The sequence below is a fragment of the Pteropus vampyrus genome, unplaced genomic scaffold, assembly GCF_000151845.1.
Source record: "Pteropus vampyrus isolate Shadow unplaced genomic scaffold, Pvam_2.0 Scaffold254, whole genome shotgun sequence".
NCBI lineage: Eukaryota > Metazoa > Chordata > Mammalia > Chiroptera > Pteropodidae > Pteropus > Pteropus vampyrus.
In genome coordinates, this window is record NW_011889035.1 from 29,974 (window position 1) to 57,869 (window position 27,896).

The window sequence follows — 27,896 nt, forward strand, 5'->3', positions numbered from 1 at the left end:
AGGAGCGTCGCTGGTCTAGAGTGGGTCCCCGGGGCGGAGGAGGAGGCGGAGGCAGAGGCGGAGGCAGAGGCGGAGGAGCATCCAAAGGTGAGGGGGGAGGGGCGGGGCGGGGCGGTATAGCTCGGGGCGGGGACTCGCTCCGGCTCCGGCTGCTAATGGTTTACGAGAGGGGCGGGGGAAGCCGCGCCTCCCGGCGGCTCCGAGAAAAATTCCCGCGGTTGCCTTCGGCGCGGGCGGAACCGCCCTGGGCTCGTTCTCCCCTGGCGGGCCGCCTGGGCTGCGCTGCAGTGGGCGGGATGCAAGTTCTTTCCGCGACGGGGAAGTGGGCGGGGCTGACGCGGGCAGCTTGAGTGGTGATTTCGCGCGTTTCTGGCCTTTCGGGACCCATATTTGTTTTCTGAGTGCCGAGCTTCTCTGGGGTCCAAGGGTTTGTGTCGTCCAGCGCACGTCATCTCGAAGGGTTGTCTAAGGGTCCCGTTTCCTAGCTACGCAGCTCCTCCCCACTCCTGGAGGCAGAGTAGCAGACCCGCGGGCGTGCTGCGCCGATTACCTGCGTCCCGCCAGAAAGCCAGGTTTGTAATCATGAAAATGACTCTGATGTTTACTCCCGAGAGCATCTGTTCCTTCCTCTGCCACTCATCTCTGCTGGATTTAGCGAACCACCTTCAATGTTACAGATTTTAATGAATACTTATAAGTCCGGGATGCCAAACTGGCAGGATCCACTCTGCGAAATTGTGGAGTATTGGACCATAATAATTAGTGGGGGAAAATGGCTTTCCTCTTTTTATATGTTTCTTCATATTTTCCTATTTCTGTCGTGTTGTGCTGCCCTGTTTCCCGCCAGTGGAAGAACTATGATAAATTTATTCACAGCAATGTGATAAGAACATAACTGTAGCCCTTAAATCACGTATTATACTGCCTCGGTTTGATGTCCCTTGTAATTTCATCAGATTGTGAGCTCCTTGGGAGCAGAGACCGTATTGTTGATTTTTTTTTTTCTAGTTACACCACAGCTCCCTGCGTGTGCTGGGACATAGAATCCCATTAAATAACTATTTATTTGGCTTATTAAGGTTTCTCCTCTAAACCGTCATATGAAAGCAAACATCAAGGAAGGGTGATGTTTTACAAATAAGAATTCATCTCTTTTGGTGGCATTTCAAGTAATGGCTGGGGTTTTACTGAGCTTCAAATCTTAAAGTGTAGCCACCACCTAGTAGGCAATTCCTGGAATGAATCTTTTTTTGAGGATTAATTAACCTCAAAGTCTAGAAGAAAGGACATTTCTTCTGATGAGAAATTCAAGTGGCATCAAAGTACCCTTTCTTAGTTTTAGAGTTACTGTGTTAGAGAAAGAACACAGGCAATATGGATAACTTTACATTCTTTGCAGTCAGCGTAGCTATGTATGTGCGTCTTACCATTAACCATGAAGCCCAAAGATGTGATAGTATTGATGGTCTTCACTTACTTAATGCTTTCTATTTGGAGTCTTTCTTTCCCATTTCCTAAAGGTAAGATATCGTTAAAGAAGCCTCATTAATTCTCATTTCAAGAAATTGAGTGTATGCTCATACTTAGCATATATAGAAATTACATCCATTTGCATAGATTCTTTTTTGAGTGAATTCTAACCACCAAGAAATGTCTCACCTAACAACCTAGCATTACCTTCTCATTCCTCTTAGGTCAGTTCACTCACCTTTTCCCTCTATCATTATTCTTTCTTCCCTAGCTAACATAGTAAAAGTATCCACAATTTTAAAAAGAGAAGCCAACCATATTCAAATTATCTTCTTTTTTAATGACAGAAATTTTGACATTTATATAAATGGTAATTTTGGAATATGAGAGACACCCTATAAATCTGGCAGTTGGCCTAATGAAACTTGATTTATTTTGATTAGATAATGTGCCTCCTCAAACATTCAACACTGAAGATTTCCAAAATTTTTTTCTCATCAGAGACTACCTCTCTTTGAAATTTTTACTTTTCAACCTAATGGAGAATTCCTTAAATTTTGTGATTAGTGTCATCAATAAGATGGTAGAGAGATGTCTGCAGATTTTCATCTCTTTAGTACATTTTTTTCTTGCCTATTAGATAAATAATTTCTGGAAGTTTCTGGCCTAACTCATGTACTAAAATTCAGTTATGTAATTTTAAAAAGCATGTTTGTAAACTTTATTTTAATTCTATTGTCTGAAACTAAAGTTTAGCATAAATGAGATAAAAAATGACTTTTTAAAGGCATAATTTTTACTACCTTGTATGAATGTAATATTGGCAGCAGTCATTGTGTAGCCCTGGACGGGGAATCAGGAGACCTGGTTTCTAATTCCTCACTAGCAAGCTGTGTGATCTTCGGTAAGTCATTTAACTCTATGTCCTTGGCTTTGATTTTTATAAATGAAGATCAATGATATCTTCTATGATCATGTCAGGATTTTAAAATATATATGAAAATACACTACTGTACACAGAGTTTTTTTATAGCTTAACTGTGCAGTCATAGGTATTTTTATAGTATGACGTTCTTAATTGTCTCACCATTGTCATAGGAATCGCCTACTGATGTGATAAATAACTCTTTCCAGCATGGTATTGTTTTGTAAATAATCATCCAGTATGTATGAAACTGCTTTTGAGTACTAATAAAATCTTCTTGCACTTTATTGTTCCTACTGTCCACATTTGCTTTAGTGTATGTGCTGAAGGCATCTTTGTCATTTGTTTTTCTATTTTTTCATTATTTCTCTCAATTCAGATTTATTAAAAAACCTTACCTTTCATTATAGTGTAAAGCACGTGTACTCTTCGCTTATACAAATTTAACTATGTGCTTAAAAAATACTTCTTTGTAGTACTTGGCTTCAAAATATAGCTAGCTGCCTAGCTTATCTGGTACTAAGTAAAAATTAAAAAACTAATCTTTTTAAAGCATGGCAGAGAAATTGGGTGGGAATTTTGAAGCAGTATGGTATTCAAAAAAACATACTTTAAGAGTACTATATTTTTTCAAAGGGTAATTTTGACCACACACAATTTTCTTCTTTGCTGTTTTTGATATAAGCCTTCTGTAAGACACATCCCAACTGTAATTTCAAATAGCGGAATATTTGGTCTGTTGACTGGGATTTGTTAAGTTGCTATTACAGTACTGAATATAACTTATAGCAGTTACTGTGATAAGGTTAGACTTCTGCCTACGCTATCATTTCTGGTGTATAATCTTAACAACCATTGTCCTGATTTTGTATGAGTTGTTACCATTGTAGAAGTAGCCACATTACCCTATAAACATCCAGAATTTGTACAATCGAATCAGTGGTCATCCCTTCCTCTCCACCCCCCAAAGAAAAGTCATCTTGGGAAACTATAAACTTGGTTCAGTAATACTGCCATTGCTCAAAAAACAGAATTATTTTCGAAATTACCTTCAGGGTTTGCAGCACATTTAAAAAATATCTTTAATGGTAGGTAATCTTCATCTTTTGAAATTGGATTTAATTTCTGGAAACTGCTCACAGTCTCTTTTAACTGAAACAAGTAAATAAAGTGGGTATTTAAACCACTTGGATAAAATATGAAGTGTGATTATTTTTATATATTTACATATAGTTTCGATACTATAGTTTATAGAAAATCTCCAGGAATATTCTGTTCCATGGTCAAAATATTAGAATAATCAGCCTCATAAGGTGATTTCTTTGAAGTAGAAGCACTCGTAAGCTCTTAAAGCTCTTATACTCGTATTATGAGGTCAGTCTCATTACATACACTGTGATCATCTTTCTGGTCTCCTTAGCAACCACAGAAGTACATATGTGCTACTGTATTACTCTTTTTCTAGTTTTCTTGTCTTTTGGTGTTCCTTTACTACATACTTGTGATCATTTTCATGGAGTTCATCTTTTTCTGAATCAAAATTTACAGCATTTGTTTTTCTTTCCCAATACTATGTTCTCCTTCTCCATGAAACTTTTTTACTTTTTTACTTTTTTACCTGACTACATTTTGGATTGTTAGTAAGTTTTCTGTTGGATTATATTTTATCTTAACCACTCAAACTTTGAGTCGTTTTAAGTCATTGCCATTTTACTAAAAAGTATATAGAGGCTGCAATCTTAGTGGATAGGTTATCTCTTAGTTTTGCACTGCTATCTTTTTTATGTCAATTACTACTTTATAATTTTCTTCATATTAATTGATTCCTTGTGTTATAATTCATGTCATTTCTCTATTCAGAATACTTCTCTGCTTACAAAATAAATTGTTCTGGTAATCCCACCCTATTTTTCTATACTCATGTCTTTTTTACAGCATAAAGCCTTTTTTCACCTTTTTGGTCACACTTATTTACTTAACATACCATGTTCTTTCTCAGTGCCAAATTTTTTTTTTGCCTTACCACTTTTATATGCCTGAAATCTCTTTTCCTCCTTCCTTCCTTCTTATTCAAATATAACCAGTCCTTCAGAAGCCTGTTAGCTCATATCCAATAAAATCTTCAGTGAAGCACTTGCCATTCTTTTCTTTTTGCATCTTTACACTTTCATCAGTTATTTTTGTCACTTGTTTGATACTAAATGAATACCTTGCATTTTCTTAATTTTTATATGTTTATATGTTTTAGTTTTACACACAGATATTAATCTTCTAAAGAACAGGACCGTGATTTTTCTGTGTATCTCTTTCAGCACAATATAGCATAATGCAGATGTTTTTATAGATGTTCAATACATTATTTGTTGAATAACTGTTCTGCCATCTTCACTCAGATATTTCATATGATGTTACCTCTGTGAACCATTTTATAATACCAAATAAATATAGTTTGTACCATAAATGCATTCTTTGTTGTAAACTGGTTATCATTATCACATTCCTAATAACTTTATTTTGTAGAAGCTTAAGTGAAAATGATACATGTTAGAAGACATGAAACAAGGAAAAATTCTAAAACTCAAGAGCGTGAGCAGAAATCTCGAGTCGATTGGAGGCGGACTAAAAGAAGTAGTATTTCACAATTATTGGATAGTGATGAAGACCTCGATAGTGATGAAGACCTCGATAGTGATGAAGACCTTGATAGTGATGAAGAAAGTGTTGACAGTAATGAAAGTGCTGACAGTGATGAAGAGCTTTCTGGTAACAAGGGGCTTGATAGTAATAAAAAGCCAGAAAATGAAAGAGAGCTTAAATTAATTAAAGTTGAAAGTGAAGGAAACAACTGTGAGCATCTTATTAACACTGGCAATAGTTCAACACATGAAGAAGAAAAGGACAAAATCAAACATAGTAGCATTGATTTACCAGATCATGAGAAGCATTCAAGTCAAGAGGCTAATGATCTCAACAAACAGTCTGGACAAATAATAGAGGAGGATTTAGAAGAAGAACACATTAAGCGAGGGAAGAGAAAAAGGCTCTCCTCTGTGATGTATGACAGTGATGAGAGTGATGACAGTGATATCTTAGTTAGAAAAGTAGGTGTTAAACGTCCACGTAGAGTGGTTGAAGATGAATGTTCTTCAGCAGAGATGGAGCAAAAACAACCTGAAAAAACTTCAGCTGCAAGAAAACGAGAAAAATTCCAGAAACTGCAAGAACTCTCAAAACAAAGATCTCGTCAGAGACGCAATAGTAGTAGAGATTTTGAGGTGTGTTATATTTTTTTGGTTTTGTTGCCATTTTTAAATTTTTACTTAAACTATTTAATTTTTATAAAAATTAAAGTACTGAGTCTGTTCTATTTCTCAGTAATTCTAGAATTTATTTTTTAATGAAGTATCCATAAACATGTTTGATTGCAGTATTGTATCTAATATTTTATCATGATCCTCAGTTAATCACTCTTTTTTAAAATTGAAAGACTGTTTTGTATGGTCTTTCCTGTTTTTATCTTCTACTTTTAGTGTCCATTTTAAACATTTTGCATCACTTACCAAGGTATATTATCTTCCTAATTCAGTTTTCAACATGTAACATGGCAAGATTTTTTTAACCTTAAAATATGGAATTTTATGGATTATTTTTTTGTTTTCAGATTTAATCTTTTAATTTCACATCCATACTGTCAATTTTAAAAGTACAATTTACTGAAGGAATATTTTTTACTTTAATTAGGACTCTGAAAAGGAATCCTGCACAAGTAGTAGTGATGGAAATGATGATGAAGAGGAGGAGGATGATTATGAATCTGATGAAGATGGAGATGATTATATTATTGATGACTTTGTAGTGCAAGATGAGGAGGGCGATGAAGAGAGTAAAAGCCAGCGAGACAAAAATTTGACTACATCACAACTGAAATTAGTGAAACAGAATTCTCTTTGTAAGTTAAATATCAAAAAAATGTTTATGACTGTTCTAATCATGATATTATTATCAAATATCAAATCAGCCTTTTACTATCATATTCTAAAGCGGGATCGTAAATTGATTAGGAACTGTGGCTTCATTTTCAGGTAACTTTAATTTGTCAGTCTGATAATAGTTTATTCTGGTGGTTTCAGGAACCCTTTATACTCTTAAAAATGATTGAAGATCCCAAAGAGCTTTTGTTTCTGTGGGTTATTATAGTTAGCAACATTTACTTTTGTAGAAATACAAAACAGATAAATTTAAAATATATCTATTAATTGACTTAACATTAGTAAACTCATTACACGTTAACAAATAACATTTTTATGAAAAATGACTATATTTTCTCCCAAAAGAATGAGAGGAATGCGCTTTTACATTTTAATAAATATCTTTAATGACTAGATTAATAGAAGGCAGCTAGGTTCTTGTATCTGCTTTTGCATTTAGTCTATTGTGATGTTTTTGTCGAAATAGATGAAAACAATTTTATTTCAAACAGGTAGCTGGGAAAGGGAAGAGTGTTTTCAGTAAAATTGCGATATTCTCATTTAACACAAAAATTCGATGAGTGATAATTTCTTAAAGGTTGGTTTCAATATGAAATCTGAAACAATGTGAATGAAATTCTAGTACTTACTTACATTACAATCCATTGGTCTGTCTTGCACTTTGGATCTTTTGCCTGTGCACCATTTTGTAACATCATGCATGGTCGTTAGGAGAATATTAGTTAATTGGGTTACACAGATTTTCCAAATATTCACACATTTCATTATAAAGTGTCTTTTAAATGACATTTCTTAATATCACCACCCATCTCATCAGAAATTTTTTTAGGTTGTGGACACTATCAAGCTCATAGTAGCATATGGTTTTTCAAAATTCTAATATCTACTTAAAAATCTGTTTTTATCTTTGGCAACAAAAACTTTGAATTCTTGAGAAACCGTTTTTTGTTCTTTTTTGAGAAAATATTTGACAAATACCAGATAACCATGGTTTGTCCTTTCAAGTAAACATGGTATTTCATGACAATTGAGGTTTTTTTTTTAACTCCCAACTCAGTTTTTCTTCAGATCAATCATATTTTAGGATGAAGCATACATCCTATTTCATCCTATTGACTGCTGAAAAGATGGATACTCAAGACTCAAGATTTAATAAAATTAATAATTTTTATTACTTCATCAAGGACATTCTTAAGTGGAAGCTTTTTTACTGAGTGTATAGCAGTGTTAACGATAATAATTACTAGTTTGATGCTACTACCATGATTCATGCTAGGGGGACAGCTACCTTACGCATAATTACTTTTGCAATATCATTAAAAAATCTCAACAGTGTGAAAACAGCAAATGATTATCTTAGTGTTACTTCTTTGGCCTCACAGATCTCCTTAAATGGATTTGGGGTCCTACAGGGGTCTACAGACCACTGGTTTGTAAAACCACTTGTTTTTATCAGGACTTTTGAAGCATCACTGAGTGAAACCTATCAGAGATAGGAAATTAAAATCTTTTATATTTTCATATAGTTAATGAAAATATAATAGGACCCTAAAAATTTAGGGTATCCTTATATATTATTATTCTGATCCCTATAATTGTACATAAATTCACAATTGTATTTATGATGTTTCACAACTGGTAGAAACAGGCTGTTGGATGTATACTTTTTTCCCTTAAGGAATGCATTCTTTCCCAATTTTTTTAAAAAGAACATAGTTACTAAAATTAAGTATAACATGGTTCAATTTAGTTCTCATGATTTATAATAAAATAGTGGATTGAGATATTAATTAAATTTCAAGAAATTTTTCAGTTATAGAGATGCCAGTGATGGTCATCTATATATTGAAAGTTAAGGACTGTTTTCCTTAGATCAATAGGCATTGGTTCACATGCCACCTAGATATTTGAGTCTCAGGGAAACTCAGGAAGTATCCCATCATTCTGGATTATAGTATCTAGAATGTGATAGAACATTTGCTGGGAGATACCCACTTATACCCGTGCCTGCTAATTAATGAAAATAATGAAAGTCCTACATGTGGGGACAATTTTAATTTCCTTCTCTATTCTCCCCTTCTCAGCTTGCTTTTGCTTTTTTAAGGGCTGTTTTAGATGTACTGAAAAGTTGAGTGGAAAGTACACAGAGTTCCTATATAACCCCTCTCACACAAAATATCCCTGTAATTAACATCTTGTATTGGTTGATACTTCCGGTATTGATACATTATTATTATCTGTAGCCATAGTTTATCTCAGGGCTCACTCTTTGTGTTGTATAGCATATGGATTTTTAAAAATATTTTTTAATATTTCCTAAAATTTCTTGTTCAGATATAATTGACATAAAAGATTATGTTACTTTCAGGTGTACAGCATAATGATTTGACATTTATATACCTTACAAAGTGATCACCACAATAGGTCTAGTACCCATCTGGCACTATACATATTTATTACAATGTCGTTGACTATATTCTCTATGCTATGCTTTACATCTCTGCAACTATTTTTTTATTTGGAAATTTGTACTTCTTAATCCTCCTTTTTCAACCATCCTCACTCACATCTGGCAACCATTAGTTTGTTTTCTATATCTATGAGTCTGTTTCTGTTTTGTTTGTTCATTTATTTTGTTTTTTGGATTCTACATATAAGTGAAATCATACATATTTGTTCTTCTGTGTTTGACTTACTACACTTAACATAATACTCTCTGAGTCCATCCATGTCGCAAATGGAAAGATTTCATTGTTTTTTGTGACTGAGTACATTTTATAGATTTTGACAAATGTGTAATAACACTACAGGTATCCACCATTATAATATCATACAGAATAGTTTCACTGTTCTAAAAATCCCCTGTGCTCTACCTATCCATTCCACCCTCCCCTGAACTCCTGACAACCACTGATCTTTTTAATGTCTCCATAGTTTACCTTTTCCAGAATGTTTTATAGTTAGAATCACACAGCATGTAGCCTTTCATATTGGCTTCTTTCACTTAATAATATGCATTTAAGTTTCCTCTATGTCAATATAGCATGATAGTTCATTTACTTTTATCACAATAATATTCCATTGTATGGATGTAGCACAGTTTGTTTATCCATTCACCCTTTGAAGGGCATGTTGTTTATTTCCAAGTTTTGGCAATTATGAATAAAGCTGCTATAAACATTTGTGTGCAGATTTTTCTGTGGACACATTTTCAACTCATTTAAGTAAATACCAAGGAGTTCTGTGCTTGCTTTTACTACTGAGTATCTCTACCTCAGAGACAGATGTAACTCATTTTTTTTTATGTAATACATTTTATCTTGTGTGTTCTTACTTGTAACTTCTATCATTACAAGCTGTCTTTCTTTAACTTGTAACCATATTCGTGCCTTTTCTCCCTTGAGTTGGCACATTCCATGAACCACTGTTCTAAATGTTATCTTTTCGTTCAAGTTTCCAAGTGTACTCAGGCTCTTGTACCCATCAATCCAGTGAAATTGCTCTCACTAAAGTAATTGATAACATTCTAGTTTCCATTTCTTCTATTAATCTGTTATTGCTATGTGCTTTGCCACCAGCTATTTACTATTCTCTTTTTAGCTTCTGTAGTACGTCTTGCCTTTCCTTTTATAATATTGCTTTTCTCTCTTTTCCATTTGTCATGTAAATATTGATTTTTCTAAAGGTTTCACCCTCAAACTACATTTTGCTTGTGCTTCAGACAGTCTCTTCCCTATAACTTCAGCCCAGTCTATGGGCAGGAATCCTTTAACTTTATTTCCACAACAGATTTATCCAAAATCTATGGTCCAGTTTTTCATCATCATGTTAAACATTTTCATTATGATGTCTTTCAGACACTTCATACTAAATATGTGCAAAACTAAATATTGAGAGGTTTCATAAATTAGTTTGGGGGTGGTTGTAAAACGTTTTTGTTTGTTTGTTTGTTTTGGTTGTGGTGTTGGTTACACAACTTTATGCATTGATTATAGAACTGTACACCAAAAAGTGAATTTTATGGTATGTAAAAAAGTAAAGCTCAATAAAGAAAGCCAGTGGACATCCCCGCCCAAAAACTAACGTAAATGGTTAATCAACTTCACTTCTTTTTGTATTCCTAATGCCTATTAAAGTTGGTGACACATTATGGGAACTTTTGTTAGTTGGATGAGTAGATGATTAAGATAAGCATGTTGGCTGAAGCCTTCTGGATCTTATAGTTCAAGATAGCGAAATGTTGGATGTGATCAGATTTGTTAAACCAACAGACGGGAACAGCCCACATACTATAGGGATAATTTATGACTTGGTTCATGTTTTTAATACCAATGTTTATGCCTTTTATAAGTAAGATTCTAGGCAGTTTTTGCTTTGCCAAGAGATTCTGTTCTAAAGGTTGCTATAAATTCTTACTTTTGAAAGTCAAAATATATTTTCTCATTAAAACAATAACCTATATGATGAATAATGAACACCACTCTATGGCCTGGGTTAGGTTGTAATTAGGCTAATACTCCCAGATTTATTCTCCCCCCAACTCTATAAGAACACTGACAGATACATTCAACATATGATCAAAATTCAAGAGAAACATTATCTAACCCCAAATTTATACCCAATGAAGAATCACAATCAGTAGTCTGTGCAATTTTACCTTTTTGAAGAGAACATTTCTATACGTTGGAAGAAATTTTGTCATTTCCTCACTACCTGCTATTTGGCCCTGAGAGATGCATCAGTAACACTTCAAAGTAGAATAGTTTCCCTTTCAGCTACATAGTTGCAGCATTTGAAGCATAGTCCTTTTCTCATCAGTCTCTGTTAGTATTTCTCTATTCTGAGACTGCGACTTCCAGAAAAAGGTAAAATAGAAAGTAGACGGATAGACTGGCAGTGGTCCATTGTATTCCAAATCTACAGTGTTCACTCACTAATATTATACACAGGTTGATAGGAATAGCCTTCAGATTTATGGATACTGAAGGTTATTTTCCCAGTATTCTATCATATGCTCAAAGTGACAAAGAACCAAGTAGTAGATACAAAAGTACATCTCTAGTGCCTTGCTAGATAAATACTTGCTAAAATACTGGAAATTAGACTGAGAGAACATTAACTTTCCACCTAGCACTTGGAGAGAATCGTTCTATCAACATAGCACAGAGCGTGCCTAAGAACAATCTCGTATCGATTTATGTTAAATGTTAAATCCTAGAACTTTTCCTGTTGTTCTAGGATAAGTAAAAAGTATCAGTGAAATGTTTTGGCACAAAGCAAAAGTAACATTGCCCTGAAGAGCTAGAGGAAGAAAATGCCTGTGAAAAAAATGTTTTATTAAAGGAAACAAAAGAAAATTGTATAAAGCGTTTGCAATCTGTTTGAAAGCAATAGGAAATTATAAGAAGAGAACAATTTGAGGTGAAAGAGAGCTAAATAAGATACGGATAAAGTGCCAGAAAATTTAAAATGTAAAGTCAAATAAAATCTATGTTGTAAGCTCTAAAGAGCAGAATTAACAGTACAGAAAGTCTCATCAGTCATATGTAGGTTAAACTCAAGAAGTTCTAGGATGGAGAAGAAAAAGTTCTGAGGGAGAAGATAACACATGAAGGAATAGAAATGACCCTATTTCACAAATTCCTGGTTGTGGGGTGAAATAGAAAAGGAAACAAATGGAAACAGCATGTTTCTGGAAGGTAATAAATAGTATAAGAAGTTATTTCTTCTGAAATTGTTTGATTTAACTTTACAAAACAATCCTAAAGTTCACTATGAAGATAAATAAAATTTGAAAACAGAGTCAAAAGGACTTGCCCCACCAGATATAAGAAGTTATCACAAAATTGCATTAAGTAAAGCATTGTAGTACGGACATGAGAATGACAGCCTCATCAGTGGGTAGAGTAGACAGTGCTGAAACAAAATCTTAGCATATTTAGGAAACTAATGTATGATAAAGGATGGAAAATCAATAGAATGACTATATTATCCAATGATTGGATGTGGGGAAATTGATTAATTACTTTGGAAAAATCAAGTTATAAACACAAATATTGTCGGTTTTCTCCTGTGCCCTTCTGCAATATTTTTATAATCATGGAGGAAAGTTATAAACAATATTCCTAGAATATTCTACAGAAGCCCATCTAATATAGGAGTTAAAGCACTGAAAAAAGTTCTGGAGGAGGCCTGAGCTCTAATATGATTTCTGCCTCTATCTAGTTGTGTGACCTTGGGTAAGTTATTTCATTATTGTGTCATTTTTCTTAATTTTAAGATGAGAGATTCGAATTTTATTTTCTCCAATTTTCCATCTAATTCTAAAATTTCATGTTCTGAAGTATCATAGTATCAAATCCAACCACCATGCATAATAACATCGACTTAGGGGATAGTAGCATGAAATTTGAGTCGGATTGCCTGGGTTCCAACCTCAGTTCCAACACTTAACTATCTGTGTGATCTGAGGGAAGTTTTTCATCCTGTCTGTATCTGTTTTCTCAACTAAAAGTAAACCAAGGGTCATGATAGTACCTGGTAGGCTTGTGAAAAATAAAGTAGTGCATCTAAGTGTATAAAATTATGCCAGGCATATACTCGTTCAATTTTTTTTCCAATTTGAGCTACCAGGAACACAATTCCACCACCATCCACCTATCCACTCAACCACAATGAAATCAAGGCCTTCTTCCTGGCATTTTTCAAGACGATTCTGATACACATTGGTAGGAGAGGGATTCCGTGATTAGGGGGAATAAAACCTCTCCAGATGATTCTGATCTTTTGCCCTTTCCTTTTACTGTTAATCCTAAAGACACTATTATCAGGGTCTGAAATAGAGCAACCGTTCTCAAAACTCTATAGCAGGTGAGTAATGTTGCATGTTAACACATTTAAGATTGATAAAAAATTTAGTGAGATAAAAAATTCTATTGCATTTTATTTGATAGTTAAACTTAAGTGCACGGGGGATGAATTTGATTTTTTTCTCAACATATCTATTAATATCCCTGGAACAGTTTTCCCTTAATACAGTGCTAGATAAAGTTTAAGTTCATTTAAACTTTTAAGTTTTTTAAGTTCATTTAAACACTCAAAATTAAATTATATACTAGTCCTATAATATATCGAGAGGTAAATGAAAGTCTAATCAAAGTTGAATCATATTGAAGTATTATTTCATTTTCTAATTATGTTCTGATTTTTAAAAATATATTCATAAGTGGCTGTGAGCAATTCTTTTGTAATTTTCAATTGATCGTGGTCCCTCTACTATGTGAATTATCTACTCCTGTCATTTAGTTTTATTACTGCTTTATTTTGGTCACTTTACTACTTCAATAAAGTTTTGTTTTTGTTTTTTGTTTTTTAACAAAAGAACATATACTAAAATTTCCCTTAAAGTCTAAAAAAAAAAGAGTTATACAGCCCTTTCAGTAACTAAAAGAAAAGCTAAAAGGTGTCTCCATGTTAAATCCCATCTTTTTTTGTTTTTTTTCAATTGAAAGCAAAGTCAAAATTCACTCATGAATGCTAATAATAGGTCTTATTTTGCTTTAATCCCTTACCAAGCATTTTCCACTTTTCCTGAAATACTCAAGCTGCTTTTAATATGTCTTCACAGGTGCCCAAAGGAGGGCAAATAGTCTATGATTACCATTTGGATCAAGCAAGGGGTCATGTTTGATAGAAAACATTTCCACAGGCATAGTAAACCTTGACCCAAGAGCAATGGTAAATAGTAAGGACCTTCTCTCTTATCATTGCCTGTCTTGTCAAACGTGAGTCCGTGGACCAAACCGAATTAGTGGGAAAGCAGGCTTATATATTTTATATGAGAAAGAGTAGACATAACTTGTTTAAACTAATGCTGAAAATTTTAAATCTGGGGCAGCAGAAAGGGAAATGGAGTTTTTATAGCCACTGGGGTTCTGGCTAGGGAGGCAATTTTAGGGATAATTTTGTATATAACATGATTTAGAGAAAAGGAGTAAGACAGGAGTTTCATGTACATATTGAATAATACACCTATGTAGTTTCTCTTTTTTGTTCTCTGCAATCATCGAGTTGATAATTAGGTGTACAAGGAACAATTTTGATTTTTTTTTCACAACATATCTCTTAATTTTCCCTTAATAGGTTTGGAAAGTGAAGATTATTTGAAATAACAACTAGAAACTTTGGATTAGAAGCCAGTAAATCTGGAAAATGGAGATTTGTTTAATGACTAGAGAAGTCACTGAGGCAGCTATAAACTTAGGATAATTATGTGATTTCTTATATTTATAGTATTAATTTCTTAGCCTCGGAGAAAGGAACCTGTTATATTCAGGGAATTGTTTTGTCTACTAGATCTTGATATTTATTTAAAATTAATTTCAGATTCTTTTAGTGACCACTATACTCACTTTGAAAGAGTTGTGAAGGCCCTTCTGATCAATGCTTTAGATGAATCATTTCTGGGAACATTGTATGGTAAGTTAATAATATGAATGAAACAACTTTTTTTTTCTTTTTCCAATTTTTAAACAACCCACTGTTTTATATATTAAACAAAACCAAGGAGACCTATTCTTCAGGCCCTCCAGTTGTTCTCTCTAGGGTCAGCTGCACCCAAAGCCCATTCATATCAAAAAGTTACTAGTTTTTATTATTTGTGAAGTGTGGAAAGTACAAAAGAAATATGTGATGGTTCCCTACCTTTAGAGAGTTTACAGTGAATTCGAAGATATAGGACATATATACTCACAAAACAGCAGGGCAGTTCAACACTCATGTGTTGTCCCAGTCTCTAAGCTCTTCGAATTTCATGAAAATTATGCCCTGTTTTATGCTTTCATGCCTTTGCTCATGCTGTTTCTCCTTAGAATATAAACTCTTTCTACCCTACATTTTCCAGGTGAGTGTAAAATCATTTCCACCATAAAGGCTATCTATGACTCATTTAAGTAATATTTGTTATCCCCTCTTTTGTGTTGTCATTATCCTGAGTGTGATTGTATTGATGTGTATGCACTTTTCATACTTAATTTTGAAAATGTATTTTTACCTTTCTCCCTTGCAAGAGTCTGAGAAGAAACATACCATATATATACACTTATCCCTTGCATCTAACACTGAGGTTGGCACTTAATGAAGACTATAAATATGTCTGTTGAATATCTACCTAAATGCCAAAATAACATTCTGTTCAGTTTATCGAACAAATGTTTATTGAGTGCCAACTAAGGGCCAGGAATTATTTGAAAGCTGGAGATATGGCAATGACTATGACATACAAGATTCCTGCCCTCATGTTGCTTAAAGTCTAATGAGAAAGGCAGACAATGAGCAAACAAATATATAACAATTTTAACCAGTGATTAATTCTTGAGAAAAAAAGTAGGATAAAGAGATCGGGAATGATAAAGGAAAATCTTATGTTAATTAAATTGGTCAAAAACAGTCTGTCAAGAGGTGAATTTTGAACAGAAACCTAAAATGAAGGAGGAAATAATGCATGGATCTTGCAGAGAGCACAGCAAGTGGAAAGACCCTTAGAAAAGAGTCAGTTTTTGATGTGTTCAAGGAGCAATTGGCCATGTGGTTCTTTCTTTTCCCTCATTCCTTGATGGGATTCTTCTTCCACTTCATTAATTTTTTTCAACGTAAAATGCTTCTAACCAATCAATCAAGTATCTTCCTAAAACTATGGAAAGAAATCGTTAAGTATTCAGCTACTGAAATATTCCATGAGAGCAAAGTGATTGGTTTTTGTTGTTATTGCCCTGAACAGATGGCACCAGGCAAAAATCATATGCACAAGATATGTTGACATCTCTTGATTATTTGGATAACCACTTTGTACAGCCTCGTCTAGAGAGCTTATTCTCCAGAAGTCGTTGGAGAGAGCAATATAAGGTATACAGTTATATCTGTTTTTTAATCTCTGGTGGGCAGGGCGTGGTGATCTCTCAGGATTTCAGTATTCAGTCAGACTGAATAATCTAAATTATTAGCATTTTTCTTTGTTGTTTCTCACCTCAAAGTAATTACTGTTTTAATCATTAACACTTATATCTATCCAATAATTAAGTAGTTCTAAATGATGAATAACTTTAGAACATCTGTAAGACTTAGCCCTTCTATTAAAATGAGGAGATTGTCTCACAAGATGTTAATTGTTGTATCAAAAAAGAAGTCCTTAAAAAAGTGTGAGAAACAGTGGGTTTAACTTAACTGGAGGACTTTTCAAAGAGCATTAATATGTGAATTTATACTGTAAATCTTCAAGAGGGTGGTACAGAATGTAATGCTTTCCAAATTTGTGTTTTACTATATGGCTCCTTTTCATGAAATACTTCTGACCCCCTAGGATAATTGATTTCCATAACATAATTTGGGAAATACCGGCCTAAGTTGTCTTTGATGTCTTTCTCCAACTTCAGGTTTTGTAATTCTACCAATTTGGGTAAAATATCTTTTCAATTTATAAGATTCATTGGATTTCATGTTATCCTCTAGATTTATATTTTATGATTTCTAATAGTGGAGAATGTACTATATAATTTTTAAGGTGTTTTTTTCCATCTCTGTTTCTAACATTCTATCTTCTAATGATCAGCAAGAGGAAAAATGGTAAGATAAGAGAAGTTCAAGTTTCCTACAGTACTTCTAGCGTTTAAATCATTAGTTGCTCTGCCTCATTTATATCAGGAAATTTGGCTTCACCCAAGGCCTTTTCAGCCCTTAAATTACCTAATGATAAATTAGCCACAGATGGTTTTGGTTTAAGAAGCAGTTATTGGATTACAAAAAGAATACTTCAATTGAGAGGATGGCTTGACATTAGGGTCACTATATATATCTTTTAACTTTGAGTTTTTAAACTTCTGTAAACTCCAGTTTCTTCTTCAAATACAGAAAATATTTACCTACTTGAAAAGGAAATATTTACTTACTTTGAAGGTAAAGTAGATAGTACAGCTTTTAGAACATGATATAAATATTTTTTTCTTTCATAGAAAGAAAAATGGCCTTATTCATTATTTAATTTTACCAAGTAATTTACATGCAAAGTAAAGTATTTTATTTGATCTTAAAAGTTAATCCCATAAGGAAAGCACTATCATTTCCTCCATTTTAGAGTCGAGGAAACTATGACTCAGAAAAAATGAGTAACAGAAGGTTACAGAGCTAGTAATTAGCCAGCCCAATATTTAAACCTAGAGACCTCAGGTTTCTAGGGTTTCTCTGACTCTAAAGCGCATACTACTTTGCTGTATTATGCTTTACCATCCTACGGTAGGTTATGCTGAATTTGGATAACCCAATGTTGAAATAATAACTGGAAGATACAACAGAATATTAGCTTACAAATTTAAAGACATAGATGATTTTGGTTAAGATAAGCTAGGTTTTGCTGCTAAAATTAAATAATATGACAAATAAACCAACAACAAAAATCTCAATAGCTTAACCCAACAGAGTTTATTTTTCACTTACATATGTCCAGTCTGAGTCAACGGGAGTGCTCTATTGTAGTCTCTCAGGGAACTAAGCTGATGGAGCTTCCAGCGCACTATGTGCTTTCATCTATAACACAGAAGGAGGGAGTCCAGGGTGGTGGTTAATCACCTGTTCACTCTTAATGTCAGCTTGTAAGTGACACGTGTCATGAAGTGTCATGAAATATGAGAAATATTATGCAATACTGTTGTGAATTATACAATGTAAAAAAGAAGCTATCAGTATGTTGGATACTTAATTACTATCAGGTGATAGAGAATGTGAATGTGGATTAGTAACCCTGCTAATATGCTCATTGCATGTAGTTCAAATATTATGGTCAAACCTAATCTACACTACTAATTAGAACGGCAGTATCTAGCACAGGCATAGAGCACAAGCAAAAATACTCAAGCACAAGTAATTTCACACTTAATAAAGCTTATTTATGAAAGCCAAATATTTTCTCAGTTTGCTTACTCATTGCTAACACAGCTATTAGACTGTCCATATCAGTACTGGCCACTTAGCAATCCTAGTTTCAACTTGTTTATTTTCATAATATTTTAGTAAGTAACAATAGGAGGATTAAATTATTTCTGAAGAATTTGTGGAAAATATGATATAATTGAGACAATAGAGACTGATTGCAATCTTGTTTTTCTCGATTTTTGACTTAAATGAATTTATCTTTTTTTATATTCTAAATTTTTGCTGCTCATTCTTTCATATTTTTAACTACCCCATTAACATTAGAGATGAAAGGAAAAAATAAAATATGTGAAGAACACTACTTAGTAGTAACTCATAAGTGTGAGGGATATGAAACTAATTATTTTCCCAGACTGGTTTATTTTCATTTAATAGCCTAAATTATAAATTCATATTTTAATTTAAAAATATCTTGTCAAACACCTACTGTGTGTTTAGTATTAAAGTTAGAAATACTAGTGTTTTGCTCTTACATCTCATCTTATTATAATTCCTAATTTTTGTTATAATTTGGTTAAGTTCTTTTTATGTCTTATTTTTCTTGCTGTTCTAATCCTTTAAAGCTTCCTCACACTTTTTTTCAGGAGCGGGTAGCAAATTATTCTAATGTAAGTATTCATATGAAGAACCCTGAAGACTGTTCCTGCCAGGCTTGTGGATTGCATCGGCACTGTAAATATTCAGTGCATTTATCAGGAAAGTTGTACAACACCAGGACTATGGAAACAGATGATTTCATGTCACATGATAAACAGGTATTTTCTTTCCCTCTCATTTTAGTTTTCAGTATTTAGAAATTGTCAATATATAAGCTTGCACAAATAACCCTAAGTTATTTTCACAAATGGAGAAAGCACTAGCAGAAGGGAAAAGAGTATAAGGAAAGGGTATAATTTTTGAATATGAAAAATATGTCTTATAAGCAGATTCATGCATATTCTCTAAGTATACATCACTGAAATGGAGCGTGGGTGGTGGTGGGGTTAGAGGATGAGGATGAAAAAGTAAGTAACTGAGGCAGAGGGGAAGCAGAAGTCCCTTTTGAGCCCAAAGGAGAATTAGACCCACTGGGAAAATTTTATAGTAGATAATCTACCAAATTGACAACTGACAAGTGAATAATAATTGAAGATGCATACTTATCCTAATATGAGAATTAAAACCATGCTTCAATTTAGACTCTATCAGAAGTATGTCAGAGTCTAGAGCAATTAGCACATACTTAAGGTGCTGTTAATTTTGAATGAATAAGCAGAACCGAAGAAAATGTTTGAAATATTTGAAGTGTTCTTGATAAACAAGAGCAAAGCAATACAATGTAAAAGAAAAGAACTATAGATGAAAACTACTGTTTACTTTTTTAATCTATATAAAAGTATTACATATATAAATGCAAAAATATTAATATTGAAAGCTTCCTCTGAAGAGTCTGTATATCATGAAGGGTGTGTGAGTTTTGGGGCCTAGTTAGAGACCCAAAATTGATTCTAAATGCTACCAGTCAATTATTAAGATAGAAATATACTATTTATCTGAATTCTGCTAGATTGGGTAGTACGATTCCTCAGTGTTATGTGAAGTAATTGACAGATCCTTCTGAACAATCTGGGTTGCGAGAATCACTTAGAAGTTTGTATAGGGATACTGAATTCAGAATTAGTCTTTAGTATTTTATTTGGCAAGTACTATAAAAACACATTTCTTCTCTAAACATGTCAAATGAAAATTTCTCCATTGTTTAAAAATTGATCTGACTTGATAAGACACCTAGAATCCTAATAAAAATAATTTAATAATTTAAGGATTGTGTTCTGTTGTATAGATAAAAATTTTGCTGTACATTCACTGTCTTCACTGTGTACAGCTAATCCTGGAGAGGAGTGTAAATTAGAAAACCATTTCTATAGTTCTGATATCCTGTAAAGGAATAAAGAGTCTGTAGAAAATAGTTGATTCAAATATCTAAAAAATAAGAGATCTTGTGAAATAAAAGCAAGAAACATTAATACACCAGTCACACAATGGAAAAATATAAAAGTTAACAAACATACTGAAAAATGATTATTCTCCACTTAAAAGCATACAATTAAAATTAACCTTAAGATGCCAGTTGATAGCTCTGAAAGTAGCAAGGTATTTTTAAATAAAATGCAGTTCTTTCATGGTTTCATTGAAACTAGCAGTTTCATGGAAATAAGATTCCTAGAGAAAGATGTGATACATCTTCTTAGAATACTGGATAGCTATATATAGCCAAAGGTAACAAAGTTACACATATTCAGTGCCTGTAAGTTTATCCTTGGCAAAGTAATTCAACAAAAGTAAATGACGTGATCACGAAATTCATTGAAACATTATTTATAATATAAAAAATGCAAGTAATCCAAATAAAATATTAGAGTACTCTTTTAATAACTAAGTATACCATCATTTTGAGATAACATATAATACTACCACTAAAATAATATTTATGAAATAATGGTCGGTGGAAGTGAAATAATAAGCATTGTATATTCTATCCTTGCATCTATGTAAAAATGTGTGTATTTTATATGTATAGCTATATTCAAACATTAAACTAGTTATTGTATATATTAAGATTGTAAGATCGAAATTCTTTAATAATTTTTTTAGTAATTTTTCTCTTAAAAGGAAGAATCAGTTATTAAAATCTATTTTATATGCTGCTGAACTACAATGTTAGTGCACGTATGGAAAGGAAAGGCTATAAGCTCCCCCTAATACAGGTAGTACATCTTTCACTTATGTATCTCAAGTGCTTAGCCCAATACTTGAATCATAGCAGGTGCTCAGTTTTTGTTAACTGGGTTGTATAAATAAAAGAAGGTAAAGGAATTTGGTGCTAAATATTTTAAAAATGAATAATGCATTTTTTAGATTCTACTATTTAAAAAAATCTGAAAACCAGAAAGTCTATATATTCATTACTATATTATTCACTTCACATGTCAGATTATGTTTATTTCTTGATTTAGGTGTTTATTGTTGGCAGAATTTGTGCTGAACGTACCAAAATTTATCATAAACTGAAACATTTTAAATTCAAATTGTACCAAGAATGTTGCTCCATGGCAAAGACGGGAGAAGTTGAGGATGAACAAGTTAAAGAAACAGTGGAAAGAATTTTCAATCAATTAAAAGAAAGTGGCTGGATTAAGGAGGTAAGGTGACTGATTATAAAAGAACCATCTCATTTAGAAGATTCTGAAGCCTAAGTATGATCAGCAAAAGGATACCAATGATTAGAAGGCAGTGAATCTCTCCTTCTCTCCCTGTCTTTATATTTTCTTTTCTTCCACCCATTCCTTTCATGCTTATCATTGTCCTACCCTGAATAGGTGATACGATGTTCTAAGCATTCATTCAACTCATCAGGTAAATTTTAATCAGCAGTAATACTGTCCTTTTGATCAGGATTTTCTGTCATTTCACTTTTATATATGTGGTATTCCTTACATATATATTAAGTCCCTTTATTTTCTTTGACAAAGTATAGGACTCACCTCTGCTTATCTGCTTCCTATTCTTTAGAACAGTTCTTGTGACCTGAGAGTGAAGAAGCACCTGGTGCCAATCTGAGGAAAGGATCTCGGCTGCCAGTTCTAATACCACCCACATCCTCTTCTTGAGGACATGGGACTTAGCAGTGAGCACTGTAACTGAAGATCAAGGGGAATGCAGAGGTTTCAGGCCACAGCACTGATTTTGATTCCCCCATATTCTGTTGATCCCTAAATTTGATATCAGGGATTAAGTGGGGTTTTGAAGAGGGCACTGGATTCCTAAAGATCTGCTGGCAGCTCATAAGCTCTGGTCTGCTCACAGAGCTTTTAGAATTGTTTATGGTGCATGGAAAGAATGCTAATATGATTGCAGTCTTTTAAAACTTCTAGTTACATGAATGTATAAGAGAGAACATATATGTTCAGGCAACTCAGATCAATATTATATTTAATCTTAAAAAAAAAAGAAAGAAAAGCCTGACTTAAGATCCATTGCTTGGGTTATTCATATCATAGAGGAATTTGTAAAAGATAAAAATAGAAAAGAAGAGAGCTTAGAGAATAAACTTATGAGCAAAGGGAAAGAAAAAGAGAACAACACAACAGAAACTTCTTAGGATATATCATGTTCTGCAGAGCTCTCCCGGTCTGGAGAATGACATCAAGATTGGTTTCTCTTTTGACAGTTATCTGCCCACCACAAACCACCACCCAGTGATCTTTTTGCCTGCCCCACACATCTTGACACTTAAGTCGTCTTTCATTTTCTTCCCTTTAGCTTTTTATCTTTTACTTTCCTTCTGCTGCTCTTACTACCAGTGTTTCTCCTCCCTGTCCTCTGTGCTTTTCAATTTGCCTTAGGGAGGAGCCTTCATTTATCTAGTAAGTCCCATCTTTATTTTCCTAGATAACATTAAATTCTTAAGTGCTTTTATTGATGCATTTAAATGTTGCCAACTCTCTAGTGGGGTTAAAGACCTATTGGGACAGCACATTTTTAAAGAATTGTGTACTAAAGATAGAAAAGTAATTGTGCATGTATTATTATATGTATTGTTTATGGGAAGAACATTAACATTCTTGCAGAAAAAAAACCGAAAGCATTTTCAAATCAAATCTTAGAGAAAGCTTAAAGGTTGCTGACAACAGAAGGGACCGGGAATAAGAAAAAATATTCTTGAGAAAAGAAAGCCAAGTGTCATATTCTGCTTAAAGAGTAACACTTAGCATTGGCATTGAAGGTATTTCAAGATCATACAAGTATAGGACAATGTGCGCATTTTTTTTTTTTTACATAAAATACCAAAGAGCGTCATTTTCTTTTTGAGATCTCTCCTACCTTAATTTAAACTATTTGTCCATAGATTTACTAAAAAGATATCCTGGAAACTAAAGAAGTTTATAGCCAGTATAAATCCAGATTAAGTTTTCTGTGCTGTGATAAAATTTCAAAATTGATCAGGTGCTCTGACATTTCTCATCATCACTCTGCCTACCCCTTAGTATGTGTGTGTCTTTGAGTGATAACACTACATATGTTCTGGCAGTGGTGTGTGCTTCTTCTTTGGCTGTAATGTCATGGCTGCATGTACTCTAAACCTTTAGAATGCCAGGCTCAGTGCTACTCGAACAGCTGTATATTCATGGGTCTTTCCACTCTTACCTCCCAATTACTATGTCAGCTCCTCCTTTTACCTTACACAAATTACTTGTTCGTGTCTCTCCTTCCTCAGCTTCTGTTTGATACCGTTTTTCTCCAAGCATTTTTCTTCCATTATTTCAGGATATCACAGCATTTCTTCCTTAAAACCTACCAGCTAGACTATCTTCATTCTTCTTGTTCTTCTAACAATTGAACTAGGATGACTTGTTTTTAACTTAGTAATATTAAAGCAGTAGGAGCAACTCAGGTATAAAGAAAGAACAAATAATCAGAAAATTATAATAAAACTAAAATGGTAATAAATATAATTGTAATATAAGTCTCATTAGAGCCAAAGAATATACCGTCATATGCCATTGGCAAAATTCTAACAAGTGATTTTTTTGTTAAGAAGAAAAGTGCATATGATGATGCGGTTTCCAGGGAAGTTGAACTTAGGAATTGTTGGGATGAGATTGTGAATTCATGAATACCAGAAAGTGAAGAAAGTATGTCAATAAAAGTATCAAGTTTCAGTTTTACAGTTGTATTTAAATTTTAAGTGACATATAAATATTTAAATTGTGATTGGATATCCCACCCCTTTCAAACTCTTCTCATTTGTTCTCTTCCCTTTTTTCCCCCCTTTTAAACTTTTTTTTCTCTTTTCTTTCACTCCATAAACTGATGTTTCTCAAAACATGGCTCTAAACTGCTTATGTCAGAATTACCTAGAAGTTTGTGAAAAATAATGTGTTTTTCCTGGCCTCACTGTAGACCTTTCGAATGAGAATCCTTGGGGGTATTAAACACCCAATGTTTAACAAATTAGATGACTCTTAAGCAAATTAAAGATTGATGGCCACTGCTTAAAAAATTCATGTTGCACTAGGTTCTCTTCTCAGGCTCTAAGCCCATTCCCTTGGCATTCCCATTCCTTTTTTCAGGACTAACTGCTGCTTCTGAGTACAAGGCACCAAACTCCTTTTATGTTCTGACCTCTTTCTCATACTCTATTCCCACAATTCCAACTGTTTTCATTAGTAGATCCATCTGGCATTCTAAGGGCTTGACATATTATGACCAAAACCGTGCAAATTTGTAGTAAAGAAGAATGATGGAGGCAAAATCTTTAGATGGAGAGAATGGCCAGGTAATACAAATTGCCTTCTGTCTGAGTTTCTTTCCCCTCATAGGTTTTTCTTTTTTCACACTAAAGCTGCACCCCACTCCCACCCTTTAAATTTCAGAAATAATATACTATAATGGTTAAAAACATGAATTTAAATATTTCCTAGTAGTAGAATTTGGGGGCAAGTTACTTCACTTCTCTAAGCCTAAGTTTTCTCTTCAGTATAATAGAAAATAAAATAATAATAATAATTGGGGTTTTGATTGTGGAGCTTAAATGAGTAACACATTTTTTAAGCATTTAGTGTAGGACCTAGCAATTAGTAAGGTGATCAATGTTAGCTATTATTAGTAATAAAATCAAAGAGAGGTTTTCCTTAGTATAGCTGAGATAGAATGTAATTTTCCAAAATAAATTTAATAAATAAGAAAAAAGGATATAAAGAAATAATATGAAAAGCATAAAAGCAGTCAGACTTTTAAGATATAGGTTTCTAATTCTAGAGTATATTTTATTTATACCTAATAGAACCTGTCTGAAAATTCGGTCAAGAGAATTTCTAAGTAGTCTATAAGTTATTTCCCTTCCTGTTCTTTAAAAATCTTCATTCTTTCCAGAGAAAGTGATCCAGTCAGAGATCTTTGGGGGTGTGGGGAAGGTTTCATGGCCATGTCTAGAAGGAAAATGCACTCCTCATATACCCTTCCATAGGTCCCTATCACCACAAAAGTCAGTCATCAATATCTTCTCTCGCCTCAGTAGAAGTAGAACCAGAGTTCATAAGTTGAATTAAGAAACCATTAGTCAGTTAATCTCCTCAACTGAGGTAAACACTTTGAACTCATCAACCTTGAAATCTCCAAATCAGCCTCTCTTATCTTGTCCCAACCTTAGTTTTACTCTCCATCTTCATTGCTGTCACTCAAATTTGGTCTCTCATTACCTAAATTATTACAGTAGACTCATAACTAGTTGCCAAACTTTTCTAGAAAGGTGTTTTACTATTTTTCTTAAAGTACACCTTAGAGTATGTCAATCTCCAGCTTTAACACCTTAAACAGCTTAACAGCTTTCTACTGCCTGTCACATTATAGCTAAAACCCTTAACCTAGCATTTCATACCTTTCATTCTCTGACCCCAACTTCTTTAGTTCAGCCTTATCTTGCTCAATTCCCCTAAAAAACCTCAGATTGTAGTTAAATCTCATATTTTCTTGTCTTGTCACTGTTGTATGGACTGTTGTTGCCTACAGAAAACTCTACCCACCAAATCTTTGCCTACCAAATCTTTTTTCCCAGGACAGAGGCTTAAATGCCTCTCTTTCCTGGTCACCTCAACTAACCATGACCCCTCTGCTGAAGCCTCATAACAGTGTCTGTACTTCTTTATGGCATTTGTTATTGGTTGTTATTGACATATAACTACTGAACTCTGTTCTCCTTAGAGGTAGGGAAAGCAATTTTGTTTTGTACCTAGACAGTCATTAGCAGAGTATTTGATATATGTTATACATTCAACAAATTGTTGTTGAATAAGTTATTGAAGTTGTTATACTTTTGCTATAAATATATTAGAAAAATATGTTACAAGAAAGTTACGAAATTAATAATAATGTTTCATTTGATCTCTTTCCAGTGCTTTATGAATTAGAAATGCTTATTTGAAATCGAGTCCCTGTTTATATTTAAAAAGTTTATTGTTCGTGATTACCATGTTTCTATATGTGTCTGTAGATTGAAAAGGCCTAGCTTATCTTCATTGCTTTGAGTAAAATAACTAGCTTTTTTATTGTATACACAGAAATATGGTCAACTTGAAGAATATCTCAATCATGCGGATTACTTTCAAGATGAGAAGTTTGACTGAATTGTAACACATTTCCTTCAGAGAAGATTTTATAAATTCCTGTAAATGTGAAGATCATATGCCTTGTTCCTCTATATCATGTGACAATTATATATTTTATGTATATCTTCATGGTAAAATATCTTGTTTAAAACATGTTCATCTTAATTTCCATGAAATGTTACTCTACAGTCTAATAAAACTTTCATCTACTGTACATAGAAAACATAAGCTTAATAATTTTAAGTGTATTTTGAAGTTATGTAACAATGCCTTTATAACAGATGACTATCAAGTGAATGAGCTGCTCATGTCCTGTCAGTTTAGTACAAAAATGCTGTATTTAAAAAATGTGTTTAGACAAACACCAACATGTATTTATTGCTGAATCCCTGCCCAGATTTGTTTATTATTCTTTTTCAGCATCAAATGATCTTCACTAATATGTTTTTTACTACTGTAATTATCTAAATCACTGGACCATAGAAGAAACCTCAATGCTTCATTCAGTTCAACCCCTTTCCTTGCCTCAGAATCAGCCTGTAGTTTACCCTTTCCAAGTAGAGGAGTGCTTTCCCTTAGAAATCGATTTCAGGCCTCTATAGAGTGTTTCAACTCTCACATCAGGAATAATATCATGGTATGTATTTTTATGCTTCATAATGTTCTTTTTTCTATTCAATTTTGTCTACACATTAATGATTAAGATGTATTTTATTTTTATCCATAACTTTTGCATATGTTTTTATATAGGATCAGAAGATCTCAGACAGATTTAGCCAAAAATATTTAAAAGCATATTTTGGCATCTGCGTTGCTTTGCACATCTAAATTTTTCCATAATATAATAAAGTAAAATGGTTTCAGAGTGAACAAATGGACCTTGTCTATTTTGTATCTTTAATTCTTGGAAGTGGTATTCTAATAGGATCTATTTTACTGTGGAATCTTAGGTACTTGTTTCTTCAAATGTTGGTTGAACCTGGCTTCATCTATTATGTGGTTCATGGCACAGACTTCAGCGTATGTGTACACAGAAAAAGCTACATTTTACTTAGTCCTTACATTGAGATTACTTAATATTTTCTGTATTTTGTGAAGTTATTCCCATTATTATTGTAAACAAAACAGGAAGAAAAAGTTCACAAAGCTGTAAAATTACTGATTTTGATGTTTTGTGTGAGGAGTGCATCCTTTTTGGCTAATATCTCAGGTCATTGTAACTGAGCAAGCTTCTTCAGTGGCTCTTTGGAGAATACAAGAGACTTTTAGATATGTGATAACCCCAAAAGAATGGCAAGGAGACAGGCTGTTAGGAAATGAGCATTAGCATGGATCTGGGGAGCCAAAAGTAAGTAGTCTATAAGAAAACAGAAATGTTGAAAA

General features: G+C 33.5%; 1 protein-coding gene across 6 annotated transcripts; it reads left to right on the forward strand.

The window, feature by feature from the left end:
* Positions 1-27,391, forward strand: CCDC82 (coiled-coil domain containing 82). 6 transcript variants are annotated; one of them, XM_023520247.1, is made up of 9 exons: positions 72-87; positions 2,298-2,374; positions 4,916-5,670; positions 6,137-6,344; positions 14,770-14,862; positions 16,163-16,287; positions 18,951-19,121; positions 21,363-21,548; positions 26,466-27,391. In XM_023520247.1, exons 3-9 carry the CDS (start codon positions 4,930-4,932, stop codon positions 26,529-26,531), a joined length of 1,590 nt encoding a protein of 529 aa, XP_023376015.1. In that variant the 5' UTR covers positions 72-87; positions 2,298-2,374; positions 4,916-4,929; the 3' UTR covers positions 26,532-27,391. The 6 variants fall into 6 exon arrangements, with proteins under 6 accessions (XP_023376016.1, XP_023376015.1, XP_023376017.1 ...); XM_023520249.1 differs by lacking the exon at positions 72-87 and adding an exon at positions 310-572 and having other exon boundaries at positions 21,445-21,548; XM_011374719.2 differs by lacking the exon at positions 72-87 and adding an exon at positions 311-572.
* Positions 27,392-27,896: the final 505 nt, after the last annotated feature.